The following is a 25403-nucleotide window of genomic DNA, read 5'->3' as shown; positions in this document are numbered from 1 at the left end:
GTGTAGCAGCCACATTTCCCAATCTCCTGTTGTTTGTCCAAGTGAAAGATCGACCCTAGGAGGGCATTTCAATTAAAAAAAAAAAAAAAGAATCAACCATAGCTCGGAAGTCCGCCACTGAACCCAGATTAAATCTGCCAAGACTCGTTTTTCGTTGGATGCCAGAGTGGCATTAAAATCACCAACAACCAACCAGGGAAAGGGATTGAGGGAGACAGCAGCGAGATCGAGCCACAACTCACGCCTCTTGGCCCGAAAGCAACTAGCATGAACGAATGATACCTACAGACTCTGCTCCAGCCAACTAATTGAAACTGTGATATGTTGATCAGATTCCGCAACAATCACAGGATGCTACAACTGAATCTTCCATATGACCCAGAGGTTTGGGACCGTAACCCTCCTTGAGTTGCAGATAACATCAGCCGCATAGCCCCTTCTATTGAAATAGAATAGTGGAAATTTATTCACCTCTATTTTTGGCTCAGCCAAGCACACCAGGTCTGGAGAATTCTCTTTCAAAAGTGTACTTAAGGCTCTTTTACCAATGACCTTCCCTGCTCCTCTGATATTCCAGAAGAAAGACTTTATAATCATCTACGTGATTTAGAAGGTTTGTCAGGCTGCTTTGCCCTATCGCCAGGTTTCTTTTTAGTAACTTGAGAAGAGTGGTTAGCCCCATCATGCTCTCTAACCCATACTTCCTTAACAAGGTCAATACTTAATATGCTTATTTGGTCGTATATAAGATCCTTTCTTGGACCACCCTTAAGATATCGCAAAATTCAGCAGGCTGCCTCCCAGTGTGCTTGCTTAGGTGTCTCCATAAACTGACTTAAAACTCCTATTTCTTTATTAACCTAGAACAAGCTTATGACAGAGTCCCTAGAGAGTTAACCTGGCATGTACTAGAGAAGAGAAGTGTTTCAAGTAAATATGTAGACATAATTAAAGATATGTATGATGGTGCAGTGACAAGCGTAAGAACCGTGGGGGGTCAAGGTAGTGAATTCTCAATTACAATTAGGTTACATCAAGGATCAGCTTTAAGCCCTTATTTTGTTTGCGTTTATCATGGATGAGTTAACCAGAGACATTCAAGATGAGGTTCCTTGGTGTATGCTTTTTGCTGATGATATTGTTTTGGTGGATGAGACAAAAATCATGGATTAACGCCAAGTTGGAGTTATGGAGATCAACCTTGGAATCAAAAGGTTTTAAGATACGTTGAGCATGATCTGATGCTATCCGTTGGAGAACTAGCTAAGAGCAACTGCCAAGTGTAGCAGTCACATTTCCCAATCTCCTGTTGTTTGTCCAAGTGAAAGATCGACCCTAAGAGGGCATTTCAATTAAAAAAAAAAAAAAAGAATCAACCATAGCTTGGAAGTCCGCCACTGAACCCAGATTAAATCTGCCAAGACTCGTTTTTCGTTGGATGCCAGAGTGGCATTAAAATCACCAACAACCAACCGGGGAAAGGGATTGAGGGAGACAGCAGCGAGATCGAGCCACAACTCACGCCTCTTGGCCCGAAAGCAACTAGCATGAACGAATGATACCTACAGACTCTGCTCCAGCCAACTAACTGAAACTGTGATATGTTGATCAGATTCCGCAACAATCACAGGATGCTACAACTGAATCTTCCATATGACCCAGAGGTTTGGGACCGTAACCCTCCTTGAGTTGCAGATAACATCAGCCACATAGCCCCTTCTATTGAAATAGAATAGTGGAAATTTATTCACCTCTATTTTTGGCTCAGCCAAGCACACCAGGTCTGGAGAATTCTCTTTCAAAAGTGTACTTAAGGCTCTTTTACCAATGACCTTCCCTGCTCCTCTGATATTCCAGAAGAAAGACTTTATAATCATCTACGTGATTTAGAAGGTTTGTCAGGCTGCTTTGCCCTATCGCCAGGTTTCTTTTTAGTAACTTGAGAAGAGTAGTTAGCCCCATCATGCTCTCTAACCCATACTTCCTTAACAAGGTCAATACTTAATATGCTTATTTGGTCGTATATAAGATCCTTTCTTGGACCACCCTTAAGATATCGCAAAATTCAGCAGGCTGCCTCCCAGTGTGCTTGCTTAGGTGTCTCCATAAACTGACTTAAAACTCCTATGTCTTTATTAACCTAGAACAAGCTTATGACAGAGTCCCTAGAGAGTTAACCTGGCATGTACTAGAGAAGAGAAGTGTTTCAAGTAAATATGTAGACATAATTAAAGATATGTATGATGGTGCAGTGACAAGCGTAAGAACCGTGGGGGGTCAAGGTAGTGAATTCTCAATTACAATTAGGTTACATCAAGGATTAGCTTTAAGCCCTTATTTTGTTTGCGTTTATCATGGATGAGTTAACCAGAGACATTCAAGATGAGGTTCCTTGGTGTATGCTTTTTGCTGATGATATTGTTTTGGTGGATGAGACAAAAATCATGGATTAACGCCAAGTTGGAGTTATGGAGATCAACCTTGGAATCAAAAGGTTTTAAGATACGTTGAACAAAGACGGAGTATATGGTGTGTAACTAATGTAATCCTAGATTGGTAGGAGACCAGCTAGGACCCAATCAACCAGGATCTGTTATGAACAAGTGAATCGCCTAGGTCAAAATAGGGTTTTTGGTGAAATTAGGGTTAGGGTTAGGGTTAGGCTTTGATGTATGGGTTATGTCAAGTTGAAGTAGGGGAATCTAACATTGAGGGTCCTGAGATGTTTTGATGGAGGGAAGTATGTTGATTTGAATTAACAACAATGTAGGGTTAGGGTTTCGGGTTTTTGAAAAGAGTAAAATAGGGGAATCTAGGGTTTATGATGGGAATTTGGGAAGGGCTTTGGATCGAGTTTTCCTAGGAGTGAGAGGGACACTTGGCCAGCTTATGGTGAGGTTTTGATGGTGGGTTTAGTCTAGGCAGAAGTTGGGTTTTTTGGAGAATTAAAAGAGATGAGGGGAATTAGGGTTTTAGTGGGTGGATGAGGCTAAAGCTAGGATCGAGTTTCCCAATAGGGCAGAGGAGTACTCGATCCAAGTTTGAGGTGATTGTGATGGCTGGTTAGGTCTATGGGTAATTTAGGGTTGTGGGAAATTGGAAATAAAAAAGGGGATGCTAGGGTTGGGGATGTAGAGGATTAGGAAAAGAAATGTGGGGATGGGGATGCTTCAAAACTTGCAGCTGCAGAAATTATTGGCAGTAGCTTGTTGTTGGAGAAACTTGAACAAAAATCAGATCTTGGACAGAAAACTTGAAAAGAGCTTCAATAGAACCACCCGGGCTTCACACCGCAAGGTGTCGATTGGATCAAACACCAATCCCACCAGTCTTGATCTACACAAAACAATCTTCAGAAATGAAGAACAAGTTGCAGAGCAGCAGCTCAAAAAGAGAGAGATTTTCAAAATTCAGGGGTGAGAATAACCCCCCCTCACCGAATTGTTTATTTATAGTGGCCATAGGCCCAATTCCTAAGCAGACTAGGAGTGTAGAAGCTCCTAGCCGACTTTAATTACACATCACAACCTCTCTCAAATTCGTGGAGAGGTGTGGACCCAACTTATAACTAAAATAAAGAAAAGAAAGGTGACTCAAGTCACTTAAATTGAACCATTGGTTCAAACTAGTTTTGGACCGGTTCAATTTAAAACACTAAAACATGAAAATAAACTACGTATAGAAGCTAATCCCCTATGCAACCTAATTGCCCCTACTTTAGGTCCATAAAAGTAATCTATTATATTGAAAACCCATAGGACCAAAGGCCCAACATGGATATAAGCCAACCCTAGACTTATTCCCAAGGAAAGAAGCCCAGTTTGGTGATAAATCTGCATCAGTAATTTTGGTTACACTAGAACGGATAAGCAGGTGATGAAAATTGATGAGAAGGAGAATCCACAAAGTGATTATTTTAAGTATCTAGGTTCAATCATAAATAAAGAAGGTGATATAGAGGATGATGTTTCACAAAGAATTAAAATAGGATGGATGAAGTGAAGAGGTGCATCCGAAGTGTTGCATGATCAACGTATTCCTTTAAAACTTAAAAAGGAAAATTTTATAGGATAGTCATACGATCGGCTACGATGTATGGTACGGAATGTTGAGCATTTAGAAAGCACCATATAGATAAACTCAGTGTAGCGGAGATGAGGATGTTGACATGGATGAGTGGCAAAACTAAGAAGGATAAAGTAAGGAATGACCATATTAGAGCTGATTTGGGAGTAGCTCCGATACATGATAAGCTATGAAAAAGTCATTTAAGGTGGCATGGCCATGTTCAACTAAGGCATTTGGATGCCCCAATATGGAGGAGTGATTTGATTCAGATTGAAGGAACTATAAGAATCAAGGGGCAAGCCTAAAATGAGCTTAGGAGAAGTGGTGAGGAAAGACATGCATAGCTTAGGCCTTGTATCAAGTATGACCTCGAATAGAGCTGATTGAAGGGCAAGAATCTATTTAGCTTAGTTGGGATAAGGCTGAGTGATGCAGGTGCACTACCTTGGAACGACCCAAACCCGTTTGGGAACCTAGCAGAAGTAAAATGGAATAAGTATAAAAATAATCTGAAGGATTGGTGTGCATAAAAGCTGCACATAACATATTATCTTTAGGGGGGAAAAGTGTTTTGAAAGGAGAAAATACAGTTTGGGTGCTAATTGGAGGTAATGACATTTCTGGGGATGAGGAGGTGGTTTTGACTGATTTTGGGGGACAAAAAAGTGATTTAAAGTAGTTATGGATTCTTTTTGGGGGTGGGGGGAGAGGGAAGCAATGTCTGGAAAACCAGCCGAGTCATTAGATTGTATTAGTATAAGGTCACCTGGTCAACCCAAAAACATCACCTGGAATGGATTTCAAAAACATTGGTGATTGGTTGTTGAATAATTATGGCCAAGCAGAACATGTCTTAACATTGCCAGGGAGGATTGAGAAAGTTTGTGCAAGAGAATCTAGATAGCCAACTTTTTCTTCTCAAAGCCAAAAATTTCAAGTGATGCTGACCAGTTTCAAGTTGCAAATCCTTCCATGCAGACCATGTATCCGCTAGGATTATCGATCTGACTACAAGTGACTTTGACCAGAATTCTTTGCTCTCTCCTACCACTAGCCCTAGTAATTAGGTAACAACTTGAATATACGAAAATATTAAATAAACCTTCCAACTCACCTCTGCGAGCAGTAAGCAGAGCAGCTTCATTGACAATGTTTGCTAGATCAGCACCTACAAATCCTTCAGTAAGAGATGCCACCAAACAGCAAATAAGATCAGAGTCTTCCTCCAAAGGAACTTCCCTCAAATGTATAGCCAGAATCTTTTTCCTCCCATCTTCATCTGGTTCCCCCACATATAATTTTCGTGAAAAGCGACCAGGACGACAGAGAGCCGGATCTAGTGCTTCTGGTCTATTAGTTGCCGCAATAACAATGACTTTCATGTCTGATTCAAATCCATCCATCTCTGTCAGCAGCTGCAAAGGGGACAATTTTTCCCAGTCAAATTTGTAAATGAATTGCCAAACATTATCATTTATAAGAGAATTATTATAACTAGGGCAGAAAGTTGCCTGGTTTAAAGTTTGGTCCCGTTCGTCGTTAAAGCTACGACCACGCTTTCCTCCCACTGCATCAAGCTCATCAATAAATATTATTGACGGTGAACATTTCCTTGCCATGTTGAAAAGGTCTCTAATGCGTGCAGCTCCTCTTCCAACAAATAATTCTACAAATTCACTTGCAGAAACTGTAAAAAATGGCACCCCTGCTTCTCCAGCCACCGCACGGGCAAGTAATGTTTTCCCTGTTCCTGGTGGCCCTACAAGCAGGACACCTCTGGGTAACTTTGCTCCCAATTTGCTGTAGTTGATAGCCCCTTGCAGACACAAAACTATCTACAAAGAGTTAAAGACACAAAGAAAAGGAGGAATTTACAATAGGAAAAAAAAATCGTTATTTATTTTGGGTGCAAACATGTAAGAAGGTACAAAACAACATGCTTATTCATGACATAAAATTACATTTGTTCATTTTGATTTCGAAAATATCTTGAATATTTAAGGGAAAAGAATGGAAAAATTAAGATTTTAGTGACTAGCAAGAAACTGCCATCCTTAGAAAGAATCTACAATGTATAAAATTTTAGTGATCCTGGGATAATTGATATTACTATATCTTGTACTGAAGCCACTAATCACAATAGTGTGATGAAAAATACTGAACTGATTATGATAGATCAGGTGAATATACTTTCAGTAATTTAAATAAATACTTATAAGTTTTGACTCTTTCTACTTTATGAATTCAATGTACTCCAGGCCATTCAGGTAATTGTGAAACTAAGATGTTTAAATTTTGCGGAGAACAAAGATAATTTTAATGAAGGGTCATTAGATATTTCGAATACATACTATACCCCTATAAAACACAATCAGATCTACCTCATGACATTCCCTTTTATTGACGTTGCATACTCACAGAAAGCTCCTTAGTCAAATCATCAATGTGGATATAAGAGTTAGCTGCGTCTCAGGCACAAAGCTTGTGGACTGACTGGAGGTGTGGTCATACCGCCATAGGCCCATAGTATGTTTAGAAACAGCAAGGGTCAAAGGTTCATAGTAATTTTTATGGTTCGTGTTTTATTTTGATACTACTACCAGTGTACCACATAATCAGATCTGCCTCATAAGATATCTGTTGAGACATTAGATTGACTATGCTTTTGGTGATTACTAACTTGTGTTTTTTGATGAAAAAGCCTAGAAATGAAAGTTCAATTGGTATCCTCTAAAGCATCAAGAATTTGCGTCAAAGGCAAGCCCAAGCAAGTGAATGAAATCACCAAGCAAGCTTCACAAATTGAAAGATTATAATCAAGCTTGGATGAAATCAATGGCATGAAGTTGAGAAGCCTACTTGAAGATCAAGCTTCACTACAGTAAGACCAAGGGGAAAATGCCTCAAAGCTTAAGTGGCTAGGACATCTTCAAAGACATTCATCATCGGCATTGAAGACTTGGGAATTAGTTTCAAGTTTTAATGCATTTTATTTTCCTAAGTTGTATTGTGATTCTCATAGCTCTTAGACACATAGGACTTAGCCTCATAAGTGCCCAAACATGACTTAATGGTTTAATTTTAGTTGGTTGACTTTGCCTATGACCATAGGGGAACATCCTTTGGAGTTATATTGGTATATTTGACTAGCCATGTTGACCAAACACCTATGGGAGGTCAAATGCCAAAGAAGGCATTGCAGGCCTAAAAAGTTGATTCGGTCGCTGTCCCAGTCTACCAGCCTGAAGCCGGTCTGTGTTACTGTTACCCCAGACCAGTGCTGTCCAGAACCCTGTTCCTTCACAACCTGTAGGTTCAATGGAAATTAAGGTGATCGGGCAGTGGTAATTGGCCAAAGCTCAAAACATAAAAGTTGTAGCTTTCTGAGTTAGCATTCATATGGTGCAGAGTTTCAAGGCATTGTGTGTAGTGTCAGGACTGGGACACAGAAGGATGCAGACTTCACAGTGACAACTGATGGAGTTCTGATGTTCAGGGATAGACTATGTGTCCCTGCTGATAGTCAATTGAAGAATTTGATCTTACAAGAGGCCCATCAATCCTCTTTCTCTATACATCCAGGTAGTACAAAAATGTATCGAGACTTGAAACAGTACTTGTGGTGGCGTGGAATGAAATGTGATGTAGCAGCATATGTTTCTAAATGCTCTACTTGTCAGCAAGTAAAGGCTATCAGACACCGACCACAGGGGCTTCTGCAACCCCTTGCTATTCCAGAGTGGAAATGGGAAAATATCACTATGGACTTTGTCACTGGCCTTCCTCGCACTAGGAAGGAAATGGATACAATCTGGGTAATTGTAGACAGATTGACCAAAACAACCCATTTTATTCCAATGAAGATTACCTACTCTATTGATCAATTGGCTAAGCTTTATGTGGATAACATTATCAGATTACATGGAGTACCAGTGAACATTGTGTCTGACAGAGATCCCAGATTTACTTCTAGGTTTTGGAAGAGTCTACAGAAAGCTATGGGTACTGAGTTGAACCATAGTTCAGCACATCATCCTGAGACAGATGGGCAATCAGAGAGGACAATTCAAACTTTAGAAGATATGCTCAGGGCTTGTGTGCTTGAGATGACTGGCAGCTGGGATGAACATCTATCTTTGATAGAATTTGCTTATAATAATAGCAACCATGCATCTATTGAGATGGCTCCATTCAAAGCCCTATACGGCAAGACATGTCGCACTCCGCTGTACTAGGATGAAGTTGGAGAGCGACGTATATTAGGCCCTGAATTGATTCAAAAGACTTGTGAAAAAGTTGATTTGATAAGAGAGAAGATCAAGGCTGCATAATCCAGACAGAAGACCTATACAGATAGAAGAAGGCAGCATATACAGTTCAAAGTTGGTGAGAAAGCATTCCTGAAGGTATCCCCAATCAAAGGTGTTGTGGGATTTGGGAAGAGAGGGAAGTTGAGTCCTAGATACATCGGCCCGTATGAGATTATAGCCAGAGTTGGTGCAGTGGTCTATCAGCTTGCATTGCCCCATCACTTGCCGGTGTACATGATGTATTCCATGTCTCTATGCTGAGACAATACATCCCTGATTCGACACATCTACTACCTCAGCAACCAGCTGAACTTATTGCTGATCTGACCTATGAAGAGGTGCCCGAGGAGATTGTTGATACAAAGGAGCATAACCTGAGGAATCGAACTATCTCTTTTATTAAAGTCAGGTGGAGTAACCACTCTGGAGTTGAAGCATCTTGGGAAAGAGAAGACTTGATGAAAGGGAGATATCCTTATCTCTTCGATCTCCCAGGTACGTCAATTTCGAGGACGAAATTCTAATAAGGAGGGTGGAGTGTGAAAACCGCAATAAATTTAAACTTTGAAACTTGTGTGATTTCAAGTTCCAGTTCTGAGTCCATGGTTGCTTCGATGCTGTGGACTGCATCAGTCGAGGATGTGGATCAATCACTCGACACACCTATGGAGGATTCCAGGGATTCATCCCAACTTGCCCTTCTGGAGTCAGAGGACCCCGATGGAACCCCGCACCTAAGCTATCTGTGTCTGATCTGCTGCCTGGACAGCATGCAGAATCTCTCCATCAATTAAAGTCATGTAAGTATGAAATTACTTGTATTTTATAATGTATTGTACGACCAATTAGAGTTTATAGGGGCAGTTTGGTTAATTATCTCTGTGGGACCCACATCCCTAGTGGGGAATCCTATTTCCAGTAGTTACCCGAACCCGGATTACCCCTGATGTCATATGACATCATTATATAATTAGAATAAGCTAAATAGGTACGAAATTCTAGATAAAATCAGATTTAAGAACTAAATTCTAAAACTGATTCTAGCTTTAATTAGGCAAACAAGCCTTAGTTAACAATTATATATATATATATATATATAAGTTATTTCACTATTCATAAATCACAAATCATAAACTAAAGAGGGCAAAACCGATCCAGCCTAGAGAAGAATAGAGAGGAGAAGAAGAAGAAGGGAAGAGAAGGCTTAGACTTGGGGCTTTGATCTTCTACCTGAAATTGGAGCTGTGGAGTTCAATTGCACACTTTGCTGCACAACTCCAAGCTGTTATACACTGTTCTTACTGCTGTACATAGGTAAGCCTTGAAACTCTTGTTGTTCCCATCTTCTCTTTCTCTAAATTTAAGCCTAGACCATGCCTAACTGAAATCTGCCATTAAAGCTTAGTTCCCTAAGCTTATTTAACCAAATTATGCTTAAATTAACCCTGTTTTGAACCAATTAATGGTTCAGATGTGGCTGTGACCTGAAATCTCTATCTTAGGAACCCAACTCTTGGCTGAATTGCCTAGTTCATGAACCCTAAATGGGTAATTGAAAGTAATTAATAAAAATTCCCATATTTAAAAACCAAATTATGAAATTGGACCCCTAATTGAATTGACCCATCTTAGAATAGGGTTAAAACACCAAATTGGACCCATGCATGTCAGGATCTGGGGGTTACAAGCAAAACCCCCAATTCTGACTTACCAATCGGATGCAGATGAGGCTTTGAACCGGTCGACCGGTTGGTCTGAACCATGAATCCGATTCTGTCATTTTGGACCAAATTGCCCCTTGAACCTTGGTTGGACCTTAGCCTGTCTCCTGACCCTAATACTTGATATTTCCATTGTTTTAGGACTACTTTTGGCCTGTTCTTCATTGTTCTTGCCTGATTACTAGAGCATTATTACCTAGGCTAGTTAGATACGTCAGGTAAGGGAATTTGACTTAATTTATGTGTGTTTGTTGTCTTAATTACTATTTGTTTAGTATGTCATGCCATGCATCATTATTACTGTTCAGATCATGTAGTTTTCTAGCTTTAATTCTTTGCACTAGACTGCATGTGAATTAGGTTGCATTGGCATACTACATTGCATTGATATTACTTGATACTATACAATTGATGTTAATGATGCACTGTTACTTTACAATTGATCTGTACATACATATACCATTATGACTAGACTGCATTGGGTTAGGATGCTTCATTACTCAGTACTACGTCCCTTACCAAAAGGGGAAGAGGTGTTGGATAACCTGTGGTAGGTCCGAAGGGATGATTCCGGAATGTCATTCACTGTCTCATGTTAGCGTGTGTACTCCGCTGTGGGAACAAACAGTAGGGTTAGTCACTGGGGGTCCGTTAGCGTCAGATGTATGATGCCTCAGCTGCCGGGTCTCCACCGTAGTAGAATGCTTTCGCTGGGGTGACCGACGTCTGGTTATGTGTTTCCGAGACCGAGGTTAGTATTCTATTACAGTAGTACTTATACCTCATGCGACTTAGTATCCATGTTAGGAGCATACTTACTTAGGACATTCATCATGGACTGTTGTGATATGTTTGCATGCATTTCCTTACTGGGCTCAGTGGAGCTCACCCCTGTGGTTAACCTTATTTTTCAGATGATTCTACTGTCTTTGGTACTTTTGTGGGAGTCTCCTCTACACAAGACGCTCCTTCAGCTCACGGAGTTGACACTCCTCACTTGGTGGAGCACGATGCTACGTGCTCATGTGACGACTGTGCTTTCTCTTGAGCCGCCTGGCTGACAGGCTACTTTTTTCTTTTCCTTTTTGTATAATACTTTTGTATAGACTACTGCAGATAAGTCTTTTTGGGTTTTGGGTTACTTTTGTGAACTTCCAATGTAACTCAATTTCACTTGAATATATATATATATAGCTGTTATCACTAGTTCTTCCTTATTTACTGTCTTATTCATATATTTAATTGCTTCCGCTGCATTTAAATTCTGTATTTGTGAATATGGTTGCGAATAGAGTACAACACTTGCGATCCTGGTGGGTTGGTTGGATGTGAGAGACATCCAGTCACACTTGGCCCTTATAAACCGAGCCGGAATGTGATACTAATGTCTTATGCAAAGCAAAGAAGCATGATGAAACACAAAGACATAGAAGGATGAAAGAAGCTTGAAGATTGAAGAACATCAAGGTGCAAAGTTAAGACTAGATGCAATCTCCAAGGAAAGTTATCAAAGTTGATAAAAGCTTGAAGGATGAAGAATCGAGAGAATTCTGGAAGATTACAAAGCTGTTCATGCATATCTAGAATTATTTCTACATGGTGTATTGCATAAAAACTAATAAAATTGCATCCCATACACACATATATCATTAGAGACTCTAGGAGGTATTTTATAGGACTTATAGACCTTAACAATAGATGGGACATTAAGTGAAAAAGAAATATCAGAGACAGACAGCCAAAATGCACAAAACAGACAAGTGGTCAATCCACCGGTCGACCGGCACACAGAGCATTTTCGACCACTGGAAACAGAAGCCAACCAGTTTCAACCACCAGTCAAACCGGTCACCCAAGACCAAACGGTCGGACAACTGGTCGACCGGCCATCAACCGGCAAGACCAATTCAATTCCAACGGCTCAATTTTCCCACAACATTCATATTTAGCGGTCGACCAACAAATCCTAGCAGTCGACCGGTTGAGCAAAAAACTAGCCGTTTTATAGCTGTTAGAGCTATTTTGACATATGGTTTTTGAGCATTAAATGATGCCTATAAATACCAAACATGTCAGACCTTTTCACCATCACTACAGTCCAAAAGAATACTTTATTGTGAGGTGAAAAAGTCAATTCAAGCTCTTTGTGTCATCATTACAAGTCAAGAAGAATTCTTAATCATTCTAGGTTGACTTCATTGCTCAAGACCTTATTCACTTCAAGGGAGAAGCTCAAAAAGGTCAAACATCATTGCACTCATATTTGCATTGCAAGAAGTAAGTTGGGACACTTCTTACCTAGGTAACATTTCTTTTCTATTCTTTTTTGTTAATTGTTTTCTTACTCTTAAGTTGGGTAGATTCTAGATGAGTAAGGTTGTTCTTACACTTTCCTAGACTGTACTTAGGTTGTGTAAGGGATTCTCTCATCCTTAAAAGATTGAAGGATCCTCTTCCTGTAAAAAGATTTGTAAAGGTGTTTTCCTCAGCTACTGTACTGAAAGGGAAAAGTTTAGTGGAACCCTCTCAAGGTTGAGAGGAGTTGATGTAGACTCAAGGTTGAGTCGAACAACTGTAAATGCTTATGTCTCTTTTATTTTAATTCGCATTCCTTTATATATCTTGTTAATTTAAGAAAAAATTTAAAAAAAGATATAAATTCCACTAAGATAACCTATTCACCCCCCCCCCTCTAGGTTATCCAACACAATCAACCGGCTCTGCCAAAATAGAGCCATTTGAGACTCTTTTTGCCACATATTTTGGTCATTCCTTCTCCTCTATTTAAGAGAGGTTTAGGGGAGTTTCAACCAATACTCTTGCACACATTTTGCACATCTTTTAGTCTTGGTTTAAAAGGTTTTTGTGAATAATAGTCTTGCGCTTTCAACTTGCATATTTTACCTTTTTAAGGTTTAGTACTTTCATTGTAAATCAGCTATTGAGCCATTTGTTGCAATTGAGTAGAAACACTCAAAATCTCTTTAAAGAGGTTATGTTAGGAGATTGGGGAATCTCCAATGTTGTAAGGGTTGCGAGTAGTAGTCCCGAAAGCTACTTGGGTTTGAGTGTGAGTCCGGAGAAACATTTGGGATTGAGTGTGAGCCCGGAGAAACAAATTTGGGCTAATTGTGAGCCCGAGAAGAGAGGGCTTGATCAATGCCATTTGGAAATTGATCACATAGTGAAAAGTTTAAATGTATGGGTATCACTAGGTGGTATAAACAAGAGGCTGAACCACAATCACTGTCTCTTTCCCCATTCTCCCAAAAGTATCTTGCATTGCCTTGAAACATTGCATTCATCTCTTGATTTGGGTAGTTAAGTTTTAATTTGCTATTCTATTCCGCCATACCCAATTCACCACCTCTCTTGGGTTGCCTACCGGTCCACATTTGGTATCGGAGCCTGGTTCTCTTCATCAAGGACATAACACTCTAGAGAGCAAATGGCAACAACAACAACAACAAGGTTTGGTATCAGAGCCCAATTCTACTAATCAAGGAAGTAATACACCAAAGAGCAAATGGAAACAACAAGGTTTGGGGATGCATCTTAATGACAAATGAAGAAGCTTGTGAGGTAAGTACTTCTTCACATGAAGAATTACAATATGCTTTTAGCAATTATTAAATGAGTAGCTTTCTTCTAAATTTCTTTCCCTCAAGAAGAAAAACTCCTTGCTATCAAATGACAATGGCCTCTCAAATAGGAAAGCTCAAATTTTAGTATAGAAATTGATAGCTTAGTCTTTTCTTTGGATGTACTTAAAGATGAAATTAAGTCCTACCAAGGCAAAGAGAAGGAGAATGATAATCCCTCTCACGAGGAATTATTGAATGTCTTTGAAGAGCAAAATAATACATTTGAATATGTTTGTTTGGAAAATGAAGTGTTAAAAAAAATTCCCTCTATCAAATGCAAACGATTCTCTCATAAAGACCAATGAAACCTTGAGCTCAAAAGTTGATGATTTAAATGGATCACCTAAAAAGCTCACTAATGAAGATTGCATGCTAATGTAGATAGTCCTATTAAATCCATTAGAAAGGTATCTTATTTTTCAGCATCCTTATCTTCTACTTTATATTTATGGGTATGGAAGGAAGGGACACATTAAATTTCAATGTCCCCTTAAAACTAACCAAAATGGACTCAAGTTGAAATGGGTACCAAAGTGTGCATATATATGTTTATATGTTCAGGACTCAACAAGTACCAAAGCAAACAAAGGTGAAAGATGACAAGTACTTGAGAAAACCAATGAGGAAAAAGAAGTTAGCTTCCACTTAGTAAAACAAGAAGAGAAAAAGGCAAAGGTATAAAGTTGATCAGGTAAACTTTAAGCCTGTATTTTCTTTAAATCAAAATGTTCAACTTGCTCAAAGTGGAAAAAGGTTGGTGTTAGGGTTTCACCAATCACACCTAAGCTTTAACATTTTATTCTATGCTTGCTTGCTTATGTTAGTTTTCTGTTTTGTATGCAAGCATGTATGTTTTTATCTTTTCTTGTTCTAGTACTTAGTGTTTATTTTGTTACTTGCTCTTGTTTGTGTTTCTATGTCTTTTAGTTCTTCTATCTGTTTGTTTTCTAAAATTTTACTCATCCCTTGTTTCTAAATAGTTAAAGAGCTTGGGTGGCACCACCCTAGCTTATCTTAGTTTTGATTTGAGTCTTGAACTAATACCTAGTTAATTGGATTACATGTTGTAAGGTATGATGATCCTTAGTCCCTCAAACTGTTGGCTTTATTTATGTTTATCTTCGATGGTTTGAATCAAACTCTCAGAACTTCAATTATTTATAGGTCTCGACTATGTCTTGACTAATTCGGGACTAGCCATGAGTATTAGTTGAGATATTTATTTCTTAATACTCCCTATACTAAATTATGTAGATTTCAATGCCATGAAGTTATTAATGAAGTTTATGTTGAGTACCAATATAGCTCATTGTGTTGAAAAGGGCTTTGGACATCCCTCTTTTAGAGGTTGCTAAGCATGAGGATTACCGTAGGATGGGATGAGCTTTATTGGTAAGAATTGCTACAAAGGGGCAAAATATTTCCTCACTCTTAAACATACAATCATGCATGCTTAAATCTATTTATATGAAAAAGCATGATTAGAGATTGATGTTAAATTGGAAAAATCTTTTTATGTATTTTTAAAAATTCTGTTGTGCAATGCTTGTGTGTTTTTAGTTCTTTTTCCTTGTGTAGTTCTTGTGTTATTTAGTAGTTAGTATGTTTGTACTAATTGGAATCTTGTGTCTTGTGTGTGCTTGTTTAGAATGTCTAGGATTTTGTTTCCACTTTCCTTCTCTTTTATGTGTTTGACTAGCTCATTTATGCATGTTTTATTCTTAGTTAATTCTTAGGACTTTACATTAATAATTGTATGGTTTGCCTTGTGTTTCTAGCATGTCTTTGTGCTGGTGTTATTCTCTTTGTGTTGTTTTTCAAAACTTTTTTCTTTTGGTGTTTTGTCTTCTTGAGTCCCTCATCCAAGCTTACTTTGACAAAATATTTTGATGGATGAGTTAGCATCAAGAGATGTGATCTCTAGTCTTCTACCCTTGACTGTTTAGTAGACCCAACAATATGCTTATTGATAGTATTTGTGCCAAAGGAATGTCTATAGGTCGTGACTTTGGAAAGGCACATTCATGAACGATGGTTTCCTAGTGATACTACATTTAGTTGGGAGGCTGATTTTGCTAGACATAGAATCTAATGGAAAATACTAATGAGACTTGACATTGTGAGTCTTATGGTTTATCTAGTAGCAACATCGTTTGCCTTATTAGTTCGAATGAGTACTTTGGAATCAAAGTCTATTGTGCTCTATTCCGTTGGACTTAATTGGACTATAGAAGGCTTTGATCTGAGTTTTCAAGAAACTCTATGACATCCTTCGTGGACTTGAGATGTTATTTTTGATTTCTCGCTTGTCTATCTTTCTCTTTAGTCTTTATTGTTTCATTTATGTTTGTTTTGTTTAATTCTTTAGTCTCTCTTACGTTTTATTTTCCTTTGTATCCTTGTTAGTAATCTATACTAATTAGGATTCTGTTTTGTGTCTCTACACTAGTCTTTAGATTCTCTTTCCTCTAATCATCTATCCTCATCTTCCCATTCTTCATACTTTTGATAGAGTATTCTTTATAGTAGGTCGACCCCCCTAACTAATCGGTCAACTGAATCTGCCGGGGATTGAGTCCCAAAAGTATGACGAACTGTATTCTTGATTCTTTCATTTCCTTCCTCTTCATTGAGATGGATATCTCATTATGTCTTTGTGACATCAAGTCAATCTTTTCTTTCCTCCATCTACCTCTTCTACTCCCATGATCCCATCCACTCTTACTCTAACTTCTCTTCCCTCCTCAATGAAATGAATCCCTCAATTGAATTTTTTTGTGTATTTCTCTCTTGTTCCTTCTATATGTCTTCCTTGCTGTTAGTACGATTAGCAGTATCAGTGTCTTATTTGTATTTTTTCTCTTTCTCTATTTTTCTTTTCAGAGTCAGTTTTCTTTTAGTCTTTGGATTACTTAATGCCTATATCTTATACTAGAGTCTTTTTTTCTTTTGTTTTAAATGGAGGTTAATGAAATCAATATGTTATGGTTTATATTCATTTTTCCTTGCCTATGGAATGAATGATTCCTTGCCATTTTTAACATATCCTATGCTTTAATGTTGTATATCCTTTTCATCCTTTTCATCTTTTTCATCATGATTTTCTTTTTGTTGATGACAAAGGGAAAAAAATGTGCCGGAAAAGTGTGGGGGAGATATATATTGGATACGATTCTGATGTGGTTGCTTTGATTTATATAGGGGGAGAAATGTAGTTACTCTATTTCATTTGTTTATGCATGACACATTTGGTTATTCCCTACGCTTGGTAAAGTAGGACATGGTTGGTTAAATGCTTGATGTGAACTACCTAGCCTATTAGTTACTTACGTTTACAATTGATATCATTTCATCAAGTGTCTCTAATATGGCATAGGTTGTGGGGGAGCATGTAGCTTTTATACACACTAGTTTTTCATCACCAAAAAGGGAAAGAATGTTGAGACAGTATATTGACTATATTTTTGGTGATTACTAACTTGTGTTTGTTGATGAAAAAACCTGAGTATGAAATGTCAATTGGTATCCTCTCAAGCATCAAGAAGTTGCATGGAAGGCAAGGCCAAGCAAGTAGATGAAGTCGCCAAGCACGCTTCGCAAATTGGAAGATCATAATCAAGCTTCGATGACATCAGAGCAATGAAGTTTGTTAAATAGTATGCGTAGGGGGTTTTCTGTTATGTCTTTATTTTTGGTTGGGTTTATGTGTAATTATGTTAAGTTGTCCCTACTTGTAATTTACAACTTATGGAGTTACAAGTATGTGGACCTAGGCACATGGTAGGCTTATTCCGAATCCAACTGTGAGCTCTAGGGTTCCCCTCTTTCCTCTCCCATCGTGCTTTCTCTCTCTCTTTTCTCTTTCTTTCTTCTTCCCCCTCTTCTTCATCCTCCTTTCTCTTGTCAATATTGGTTTCCTGGTTCTTATACTATTACATGGTATCAAAGCCAGTCTAATCAGTCCCTACTACCTTATTATCTGTTTTGAAAGTCCTTTAGGGCTTTTTTCTTGTGGTTTGCGGAAACCTAAGTTGTCATATCTATATTATGGAACCCTACTACCCTAGTTGGTAACTATATGAAGAAAAAAACTAGGGTTTCTCCAATGAATGTTTTTGGTTTGTTCCCCTCTTGCATGGACCACTGTTGAAGATGAATCTACATCAAAGTTATCAAGCACATGAAGCATATTACCTGCAGCAGTGATTCCTTGGGTTTCTTCTCTACATGGTATTAATTTTCTGATGTTTATTGCTGTCCCCATACCCTAGCCACACTCATTTTTTTAGGGTTTTGCCCATCCACTAGGGTCCTTCGCCCAGAGTTTGGTGTCCATATGACACCTTGATTTTCTGTTAACTGAAATCTCCCAAAATCTGGGTTTGTGATTTCAGAATTGAAATATTTGACTGCTGGTTATTATCCTTCCATTAGATTGTTGTGATATTGTGGGGTTTGTATCTACCCCACAATATTGGTTTCCTGGTTCTTATACTATTACATGGTATCAAAGCCAGTCTAATCAATCCCTACTACTTTTATCTGTTTTGAAAGTTCTTTCGGACTTTTTTCTTGTGGTTTGCGGAAACCTAAGTTGTCATATCTATTTTATGGAACCCTACTACCCTAGTTCGTAACTATATGAAGAAAAAAACTAGGGTTTCTTCCATGAATGTTGTTGGTTTGTTCCCCTCTTGCATGGGCCACTGTTGAAGATGAATCTACATAAAAGTTATCAAGCAAATGAAGCATATAGCTGAGATTTTCCTGACTGCCTGGGCTATCCTATTTCCTCTTGCTTTCATCTTTCATTTTTCATTTCTAAATTTTCTTATTTTTTCTTATTTTATGTTTATTTATTTATTTATTTATTTAATTATTGGGTCCTTCTATATGTCACGATGAAGAGTGAAGCAATTTGCTTCACTATTTTCTCATCTACCCTATTCTTCATTTCTCTTACTTTCCTTTCCTTTTGTGAGGACCTCAGTTTTCCTTACTTTGTTGGGAAAGGATCCATGTAGCCAACCCCATTTAGTTGGGATAAGGCTGAGTTGTTGTTGTTGTTGTTGTTGTTGTTGTTGTTGTATCTACCAATGGGCAGCTATATCTATCCTAAATTGGAGATCCATTGAAAAGTGTTGACTTTGACTTCTATTGGACTGCTATTTCTGGCCAGATCCAAGACCTGAAATAAAGTTAATAGGATGCATCTTACTCCATCGGTTACTCATGACTTAAATGTCCATGCAATGATATTGCAGGGATACTGCCCAAACAAATAGAAACATAATGAATTATAACTTTTACGACCCTGCTAAAGATACAACTTCTGCTTTAGTTAAATCCCCATCTCTGGTAACTGGAGAAAGCCCTGCACCTTTCTCTCTCTCTGTGAAATCTCACCATATTAAGCCATATTCTAGAATCCCAATCAACCATCCATCATCACTAAATATTTTAATTTGGCATTCTATTAAATCTTATAGTTCTATCTGACTCCATGACTCCACCTAATTATAAATGCTTCACAATTCAGACTACTCTTCATTGAGAAACTACTCTTACATAATGGAGAATATTCTAATATAATTTCATTTTTTTATTTTTCCTTCAATATCAACAAGGTGCTACAAATTTTCCTTTCTGGGCATCCCCTGGGGGGGATGAGAGAAAATTTACAGTTATGGCTTAAATAGGCCTCAATATTCTGTTACAACAACAAGAGACAGAGAGACACATTGTTAGTTCAAGATTTCAGAATAAATACATGCTCCACTTTATTATAGAAATAAGCTGTCTAAAATTCAGCAAAACAAATGCAATTCTTTACGTATATGTTCTATCAATCTCTGACCTTTTCAGAAAATCATTGCTTAGATGGTGACCAAGAAATCCATATTTGGGTCCTGTGGACCAAACCAAGTCAAAGTTCAAACCATGATATTCCTAGTTGAAATTGAACCAAGTTAAATTGAAAGGGGCACACTATCCCATTCCTGGCTTTGAGGAGGGAGGGGGAAATTCTCAAGGCAGCCTATCTACCCTGCCAGAATCCACCTAGTTCACCAGAAACCACTTAGCCTGTCTGATCGCATGCTCGAACCAGACCAATTTCCCAATTGACATATTTACGTTATCATAAAATAATTTAAATCCAGATTATTATTCATTTAGATTAATTTTTAAGCCACCACTCATAAAAATGGAAGGACTCGGGCATGCCTATCCATTCCCTGTGATAAAAGGGAATATTTGGGCCAGGCATACCTGAGACCAGGGTTTTAAGAATCGGGAATTGGATCGGTGAATCGGCTGATTCGGATCGGAATCAGCCGTAACCGATCCCGATTTCCTCCGATCCAACACGACCAATCCACACCCAAAAACCCTAGAAAATCCCTGTTTTGGATCTGAGGACCGATTCTAGGGTTATTGAACCCCGATTCAAACCGATTCCGATCTGACCCGAATCGGAATCGCCAATGACCGATTCCGGGTTTTAAAACCCTACCTGAGAGCCACCACCCACCCTGTTCCCATCCTTACCAATTTTGGAGAAAGCCAATTGTTAAACCCAAAAAAGTGGACTGGAACCCTTTCAGGTGCTACATCCAGTTCGCTTTAAAACTATAAGTCCAACCATGGCACGCAACTTGGTTTGTTTATGACTTATGTTGCTGAATTTTGAAGTACTCAAGTTGTCTTCCTTGGGTTGATACAGGAATTTTGGAGGTAGACATTTTACTTGACTAGAGATTCAATGTTTGTATTTTTCTTTCCCTATTCATGCAGTGTTAGTTTTTCAAAATAAAGGGTGGATTCTCTTTGTCCATTTTAATTGTCATTATTTCATGTTATATTAACCTCCATTCAAATTTCAAAGTAGAAAAGAACTTTGCTGGACAAAAGCACCAAATATATCATCATAATTCTTTCCAATTTCCATTGGGAAATTTTACTAAAAATACTGTGATTGCTGCTGATTTGAAACTTTGTTCAAGCTTTGATGGATGTAATGCCTTAATGGTGTCATGTGAATTCTTGTAGACTAGTCCTAGACTCCTAGTATATAATTCAACTTTTTCCCTCCCTTCTCACCCTAGAATTGTCCCAGCAGGGGAGGTAAGATGGCCAGTGGTTAGTTGTTAAAAAGTTAAAAGCTGAAGACAGGATTCAACTCAAATCTGGAATCATAGATTTTACCATTAAACTATGTGGGAATCTTCAAACTCCTACAAGTGTATACACATATTCCTATTATTATTAAAATGAAGATAACAACCTAGAGCGGGGGGTCAAGCGTTACCCTTAAACACCCTATGCATTGATGAACCTTCTTACTTCAAAAAGTAACAAGGAACTTACTTTTATTTATTTATTTATTATTGCTATTCGTTTTGGCGGGGGTAGGAGGTGGGCAAGACCTTAAATACAATCGGAAACTACCTTTTCATTGAATGTTTTATAAATTAGGACTGCCCATTAAGTCCAGAAGTAAGGTGATTCTTAGACTAGAAGGAATTGAGACAATAAATAATTTTTTTAAAAAAAAAGTGGGAAAAGAACAAAAGAAATGGCAAGCTGTTTTGAAAAGAAGCGAGACCACTGTTTGCTAATGCTTTTGCTCCTATAGTTCCTTCCCCATAGATTCAAACCACACTAATGTGAAGTTTGGCAACCATTCTTCTCAGTTCCACCCACCAACTCATGACCTATAGATATGAACCACATTAACGTGAAATATTCTCCTCCTTTTATCTCATCCTGTCTCAACCCAAGCTCTGGTACAAGGTCACCTAGCCTTATCAATTCCCCCATCTTTGTATCCCCAACTCCTAGCTGCCAACCTATCCTTAACCACAGCTTCTTGATGTTGGTCATCTTTCCCCTCCAACCCCAAGAGACGAGACTCTTCCAAAATAAAATATGCACATTTTGGTGCAACTACACCTCCTCTACATTTTAACAACCATCATTTTCTACCAGATGTTAAGGGCTATCTTTCTCTGCTGTCTTACGATTCACATACACCAAGCATAAACAGTAACTTTCTCATATTTCAAAGAATTCTCTTCTGAAATGACCTTCAGGCTTCAACTCAGTTTACTCTCGATGATAATTCTGATTTAGCGAAGAAAATGGAAGTGCGCAGATGCGCACTCCTGCGAAGCCAAAAAACGGCTCATGTCATTTCCTTTATTTCTGGCCCTGAAAATACCCATTGATTAGCCTTAATTCATGCAAGCAATGACAACGTTTTTTAAATAAAGCATCTTTTGATATCTTCCTTTCAGCTCTAGACCAATCTAGTTTTCATCAAGTGATCACTATCAAGATGTACCTCTGCTCAAATCCAAGCAAGGTTTATTCAAGTACCTCGGAATTTGAGCCATCAATTGCTAAGTAACATTAAATAAACAATTATATGGCCTTTATACAGTCCTCATTGGAAAGGTTAAAAAATATAGGCAGGCAAAAAAAGACCTGTGCAATTGATGGTTCCATCTAAAAATCGAACAGCAATGTACACTCCATTTCAAGTACTTGTAGAAGCAAAATAGAATAACTGGCTAGTAAAGCAAAATGATTAAGCAAAACTTTGACTTATACTTCAAGATCAAAGAAGAACATTTTATGTCCCAACGCATTAATACCCTGAGCACTTGACCTTGCAACCCCAATTCTCTGCATTTAACCCTTATATCTAGAGATGGCAAGAGTTGGATTCAGGAATGTGTAACATCAAACCATACCCGACCCTTCTAAAATATTGCAGAATCACACCCAACCAGCTCTGACAGAATGCATGGGGCTCCCTAATTCTATAAGGTAACCGGCACGTACCCTGCACTTTCCAAATACCATACTCGACCCTTATTAAGGTGATTCCATACTGAACATTAGGGTCGAAACAGGGTGAGTACCTACTTTAACAAACTCCATCTCCATCCCTACTTACATTACAATCTGCAAAGAGATTACCTTCGACAAATCATCTTCTTCTGTAAAGTAGACAGCTCATTTCCCTCTTATAAGCCCTAGACTCCAAACAGGGATATGAACCATGTTGAATATTAGAACATCTTAAACAATCAGCAAAAGCAGCTCTTTAATCCCACTGGCTGATTTGCAATGGCTGATTACTCTCTTGCTTCCTCAATACATTTTCCAGGTCAGTGACAATGGGTTCCATCTCAAAGATTGCTAGGGCCCAAAGTGCACGTAGGTTTCTGAAGTGCAGTAGTCAGTCTCCTCCTGTGCTCTTCTATTTCCTTTTTTTTTTTTTAATATAAAAGACCAGTAAGACATGAGACCTACCTCCCCTTTCAATATCCCAAAATCATTTCTTGTTCTCTCAAACTCTAGCCTTCCTACCAGTAAGAAATGAGACCTACCTCCACTTTCAATTTCCCAAAATACTTCTTGTTCTCTCAAACTCTAGCCTTCCTATTCTAGTCATCCACTACTAAACCTTGCATACATCAGCCAGCCGCTGTGTTCCACAATAAAGGTTTGAACCTTAGGTTTTCTCTCCATTAAGCCAGACCCTTTTGCCCAAAAGATCATCTACCCATTAAACACTAATACAATCCCTTCAGCTCCTCAAAACTTATATTGAATAACTTTGGTACCTAGTCCATGTCCATCCCATTAAACCCTTCCTTTATCCAATTAGCCTACAAATATAGAGCCATGATTTTATTATAACTACTCAAAACCATAGTTCACTTAAACCTTGGATTGTTAGAATCCTATGTTGGGAGATTGTAATTTTCCCAAATACTCCAACTTGCTTTGGTGACATCAAATATAGACACCTAAGCATCAGCCTAACAACTGGACACTAAGGCAATGACCTGAAAGACGGTCAAGATGATCCTTACGAATACTGATGTATTTGTGTGCGTGAAAAGATTATACATTGCTAGAAAAGCTCATGGCTTCAATGGAAGATACAAGTATCAATCATGTACTAAATTGGACTATCAAGCAAGCTTTTTAAGAGCAATAAAGAAGCTGGCGATCACAACTTACAAGCTTCATCAAGGCATGATTATTCAAGATTTGACGAATGCCAATGATTTGGAAGGAGCTTGCAATAAATGGGGCAAAGTGATCAAGGCCAAAGCTTCAGAAGTTCATAGGATTAGGATCTGCATTCGTAGATCATGATGTAATCCTATGTATCAACTCCAATAGCCTAGAGGCCCTTTATAATATGTCATATAGTCACTCACAAGGAATTGGAGTCAAACTATCTCTCCAGAGATTAAGTTGACAGTCAGTTGTGACTTAACAGAGAGGGCGGTCGACCGGCTACAAGCCACGGTTGACCGGCAATAGTTGGATGATGACTAGCCAGTCAGCCCTATGCACCAGGCGATCCAACTGGACATCCCTTGCTAGACAGACGACCGTGCCTATGTACGGTTGATCAGACAACAGCTTGCTCTGTCAAAAAATTCTTCTCGAGAGCAAGTGTTTTATGCAAGGACTGTGCAGGATTGACCGTTTGCCCATACGGACGACCAGCTAAATGTAGCCATTAACTGTACCAGTTACAAAAAGGGCCGTTGGAACATAATGGTCATAAACGGCTAGCTGACCATAGACTGGACTATATTGACGGTCAACTGGACGAGGTCCAACAATCAGAACTGGCTAGTTTTCTGACTGTTATAGATTGGCCTATATATATGGGCCTCATTACTTCTCTCACAAGCCCTTAGAAACATTTATATATATGATTATCTAAGAAGGGTCGTAGGTTGAGGGAGTTGATCTTAATTTTGCATATCCGCCTACTACGACGCATTTATCTGTGCTTTGATCAGTATATCTGCCTATAGAGAGGCTTGTATTCCTTGAGTTGCAAAACTCAAGAAGAACTCCTACGTGAGTTAAAAGGTTAGGTGTGCACCTTTGAAACACCCCGTGGCTTGGTTGTTGCCAGAAGAACAACTGGGTGATTCCCACCTAGGAGCAGGAAATCGATTAGGTGAGAGCCAGAGTAAAACATCTGGGTTTGGTCATCAGCCAGAAAAATAACTAAGTGCTTCCCCACCCAGACAAAAAGCGGGACTCAACAGTTTGGTTAGCACTGATAAAAGCTACACCTTAATGAAAGGGCTAGAATAATCTGGAGAGTGGATGTAAGCATTTGCCAAACCACTTTAAGTTTTGGTGCCTTTTGTCTGTGTGCTTTATTTGTCCTCTTGCACAGTATCCTCCAAATTATCGTGCATCAATGCTGCAATTAAAATTCACTCCCTTGGGCTACATCTTACGATCAACCTCCTAGACCCTAGCTTCTGTAAACCCTAGAAGTTAACCATCTATAGATTCTAAATCATACTCCTTGTGTGATTCAATCCTCATTCTTCGTTATAGTGCCAAAATGAACATCCTTAAGCCTATGGATTGTTTATTGACAATCTTATAGCATGGTAATTTGAACTACACTAATCAGCTGAACTGTGGTAAGAATCATAAGAAATCAGAACAGATTTCTCTGCTCCTTCCTCATTTTCTGTCCCAAGATGAATCCATAGCATAAATTTCCATACAAAGTCCACTTGGGAGCGAGGTACCCTTTTTTTTCCTTTGGGGGGTGTTTGCTTTTGAAAGTCAACATAAAATAAGAATAGTGGGTTTAC

At 38.6% G+C, this 25403-nt stretch overlaps 1 protein-coding gene across 1 annotated transcript in view; it reads right to left on the bottom strand.

Annotated features, from left to right (window-relative positions):
• LOC122654352 (probable inactive ATP-dependent zinc metalloprotease FTSHI 3, chloroplastic) overlaps window positions 1-25403 on the bottom strand; it is a 36702-nt gene that overhangs the window by 10196 nt on the left and 1103 nt on the right. Inside the window, exons 2-3 of the mRNA XM_043848413.1 lie at window positions 5580-5903; window positions 5183-5483 (exon numbers count right to left, since the gene is read on the bottom strand). Coding sequence (XP_043704348.1) covers window positions 5183-5483; window positions 5580-5903 — 625 coding nt within the window. The remainder of the gene's footprint in view (window positions 1-5182; window positions 5484-5579; window positions 5904-25403) is intronic.

This window comes from Telopea speciosissima, chromosome 3, assembly GCF_018873765.1.
Source record: "Telopea speciosissima isolate NSW1024214 ecotype Mountain lineage chromosome 3, Tspe_v1, whole genome shotgun sequence".
Taxonomy (NCBI): Eukaryota; Viridiplantae; Streptophyta; class Magnoliopsida; order Proteales; family Proteaceae; genus Telopea; species Telopea speciosissima.
Note: the sequence above shows the minus strand (reverse complement) of the source record. Positions and strands in the feature narration are given on the sequence as shown.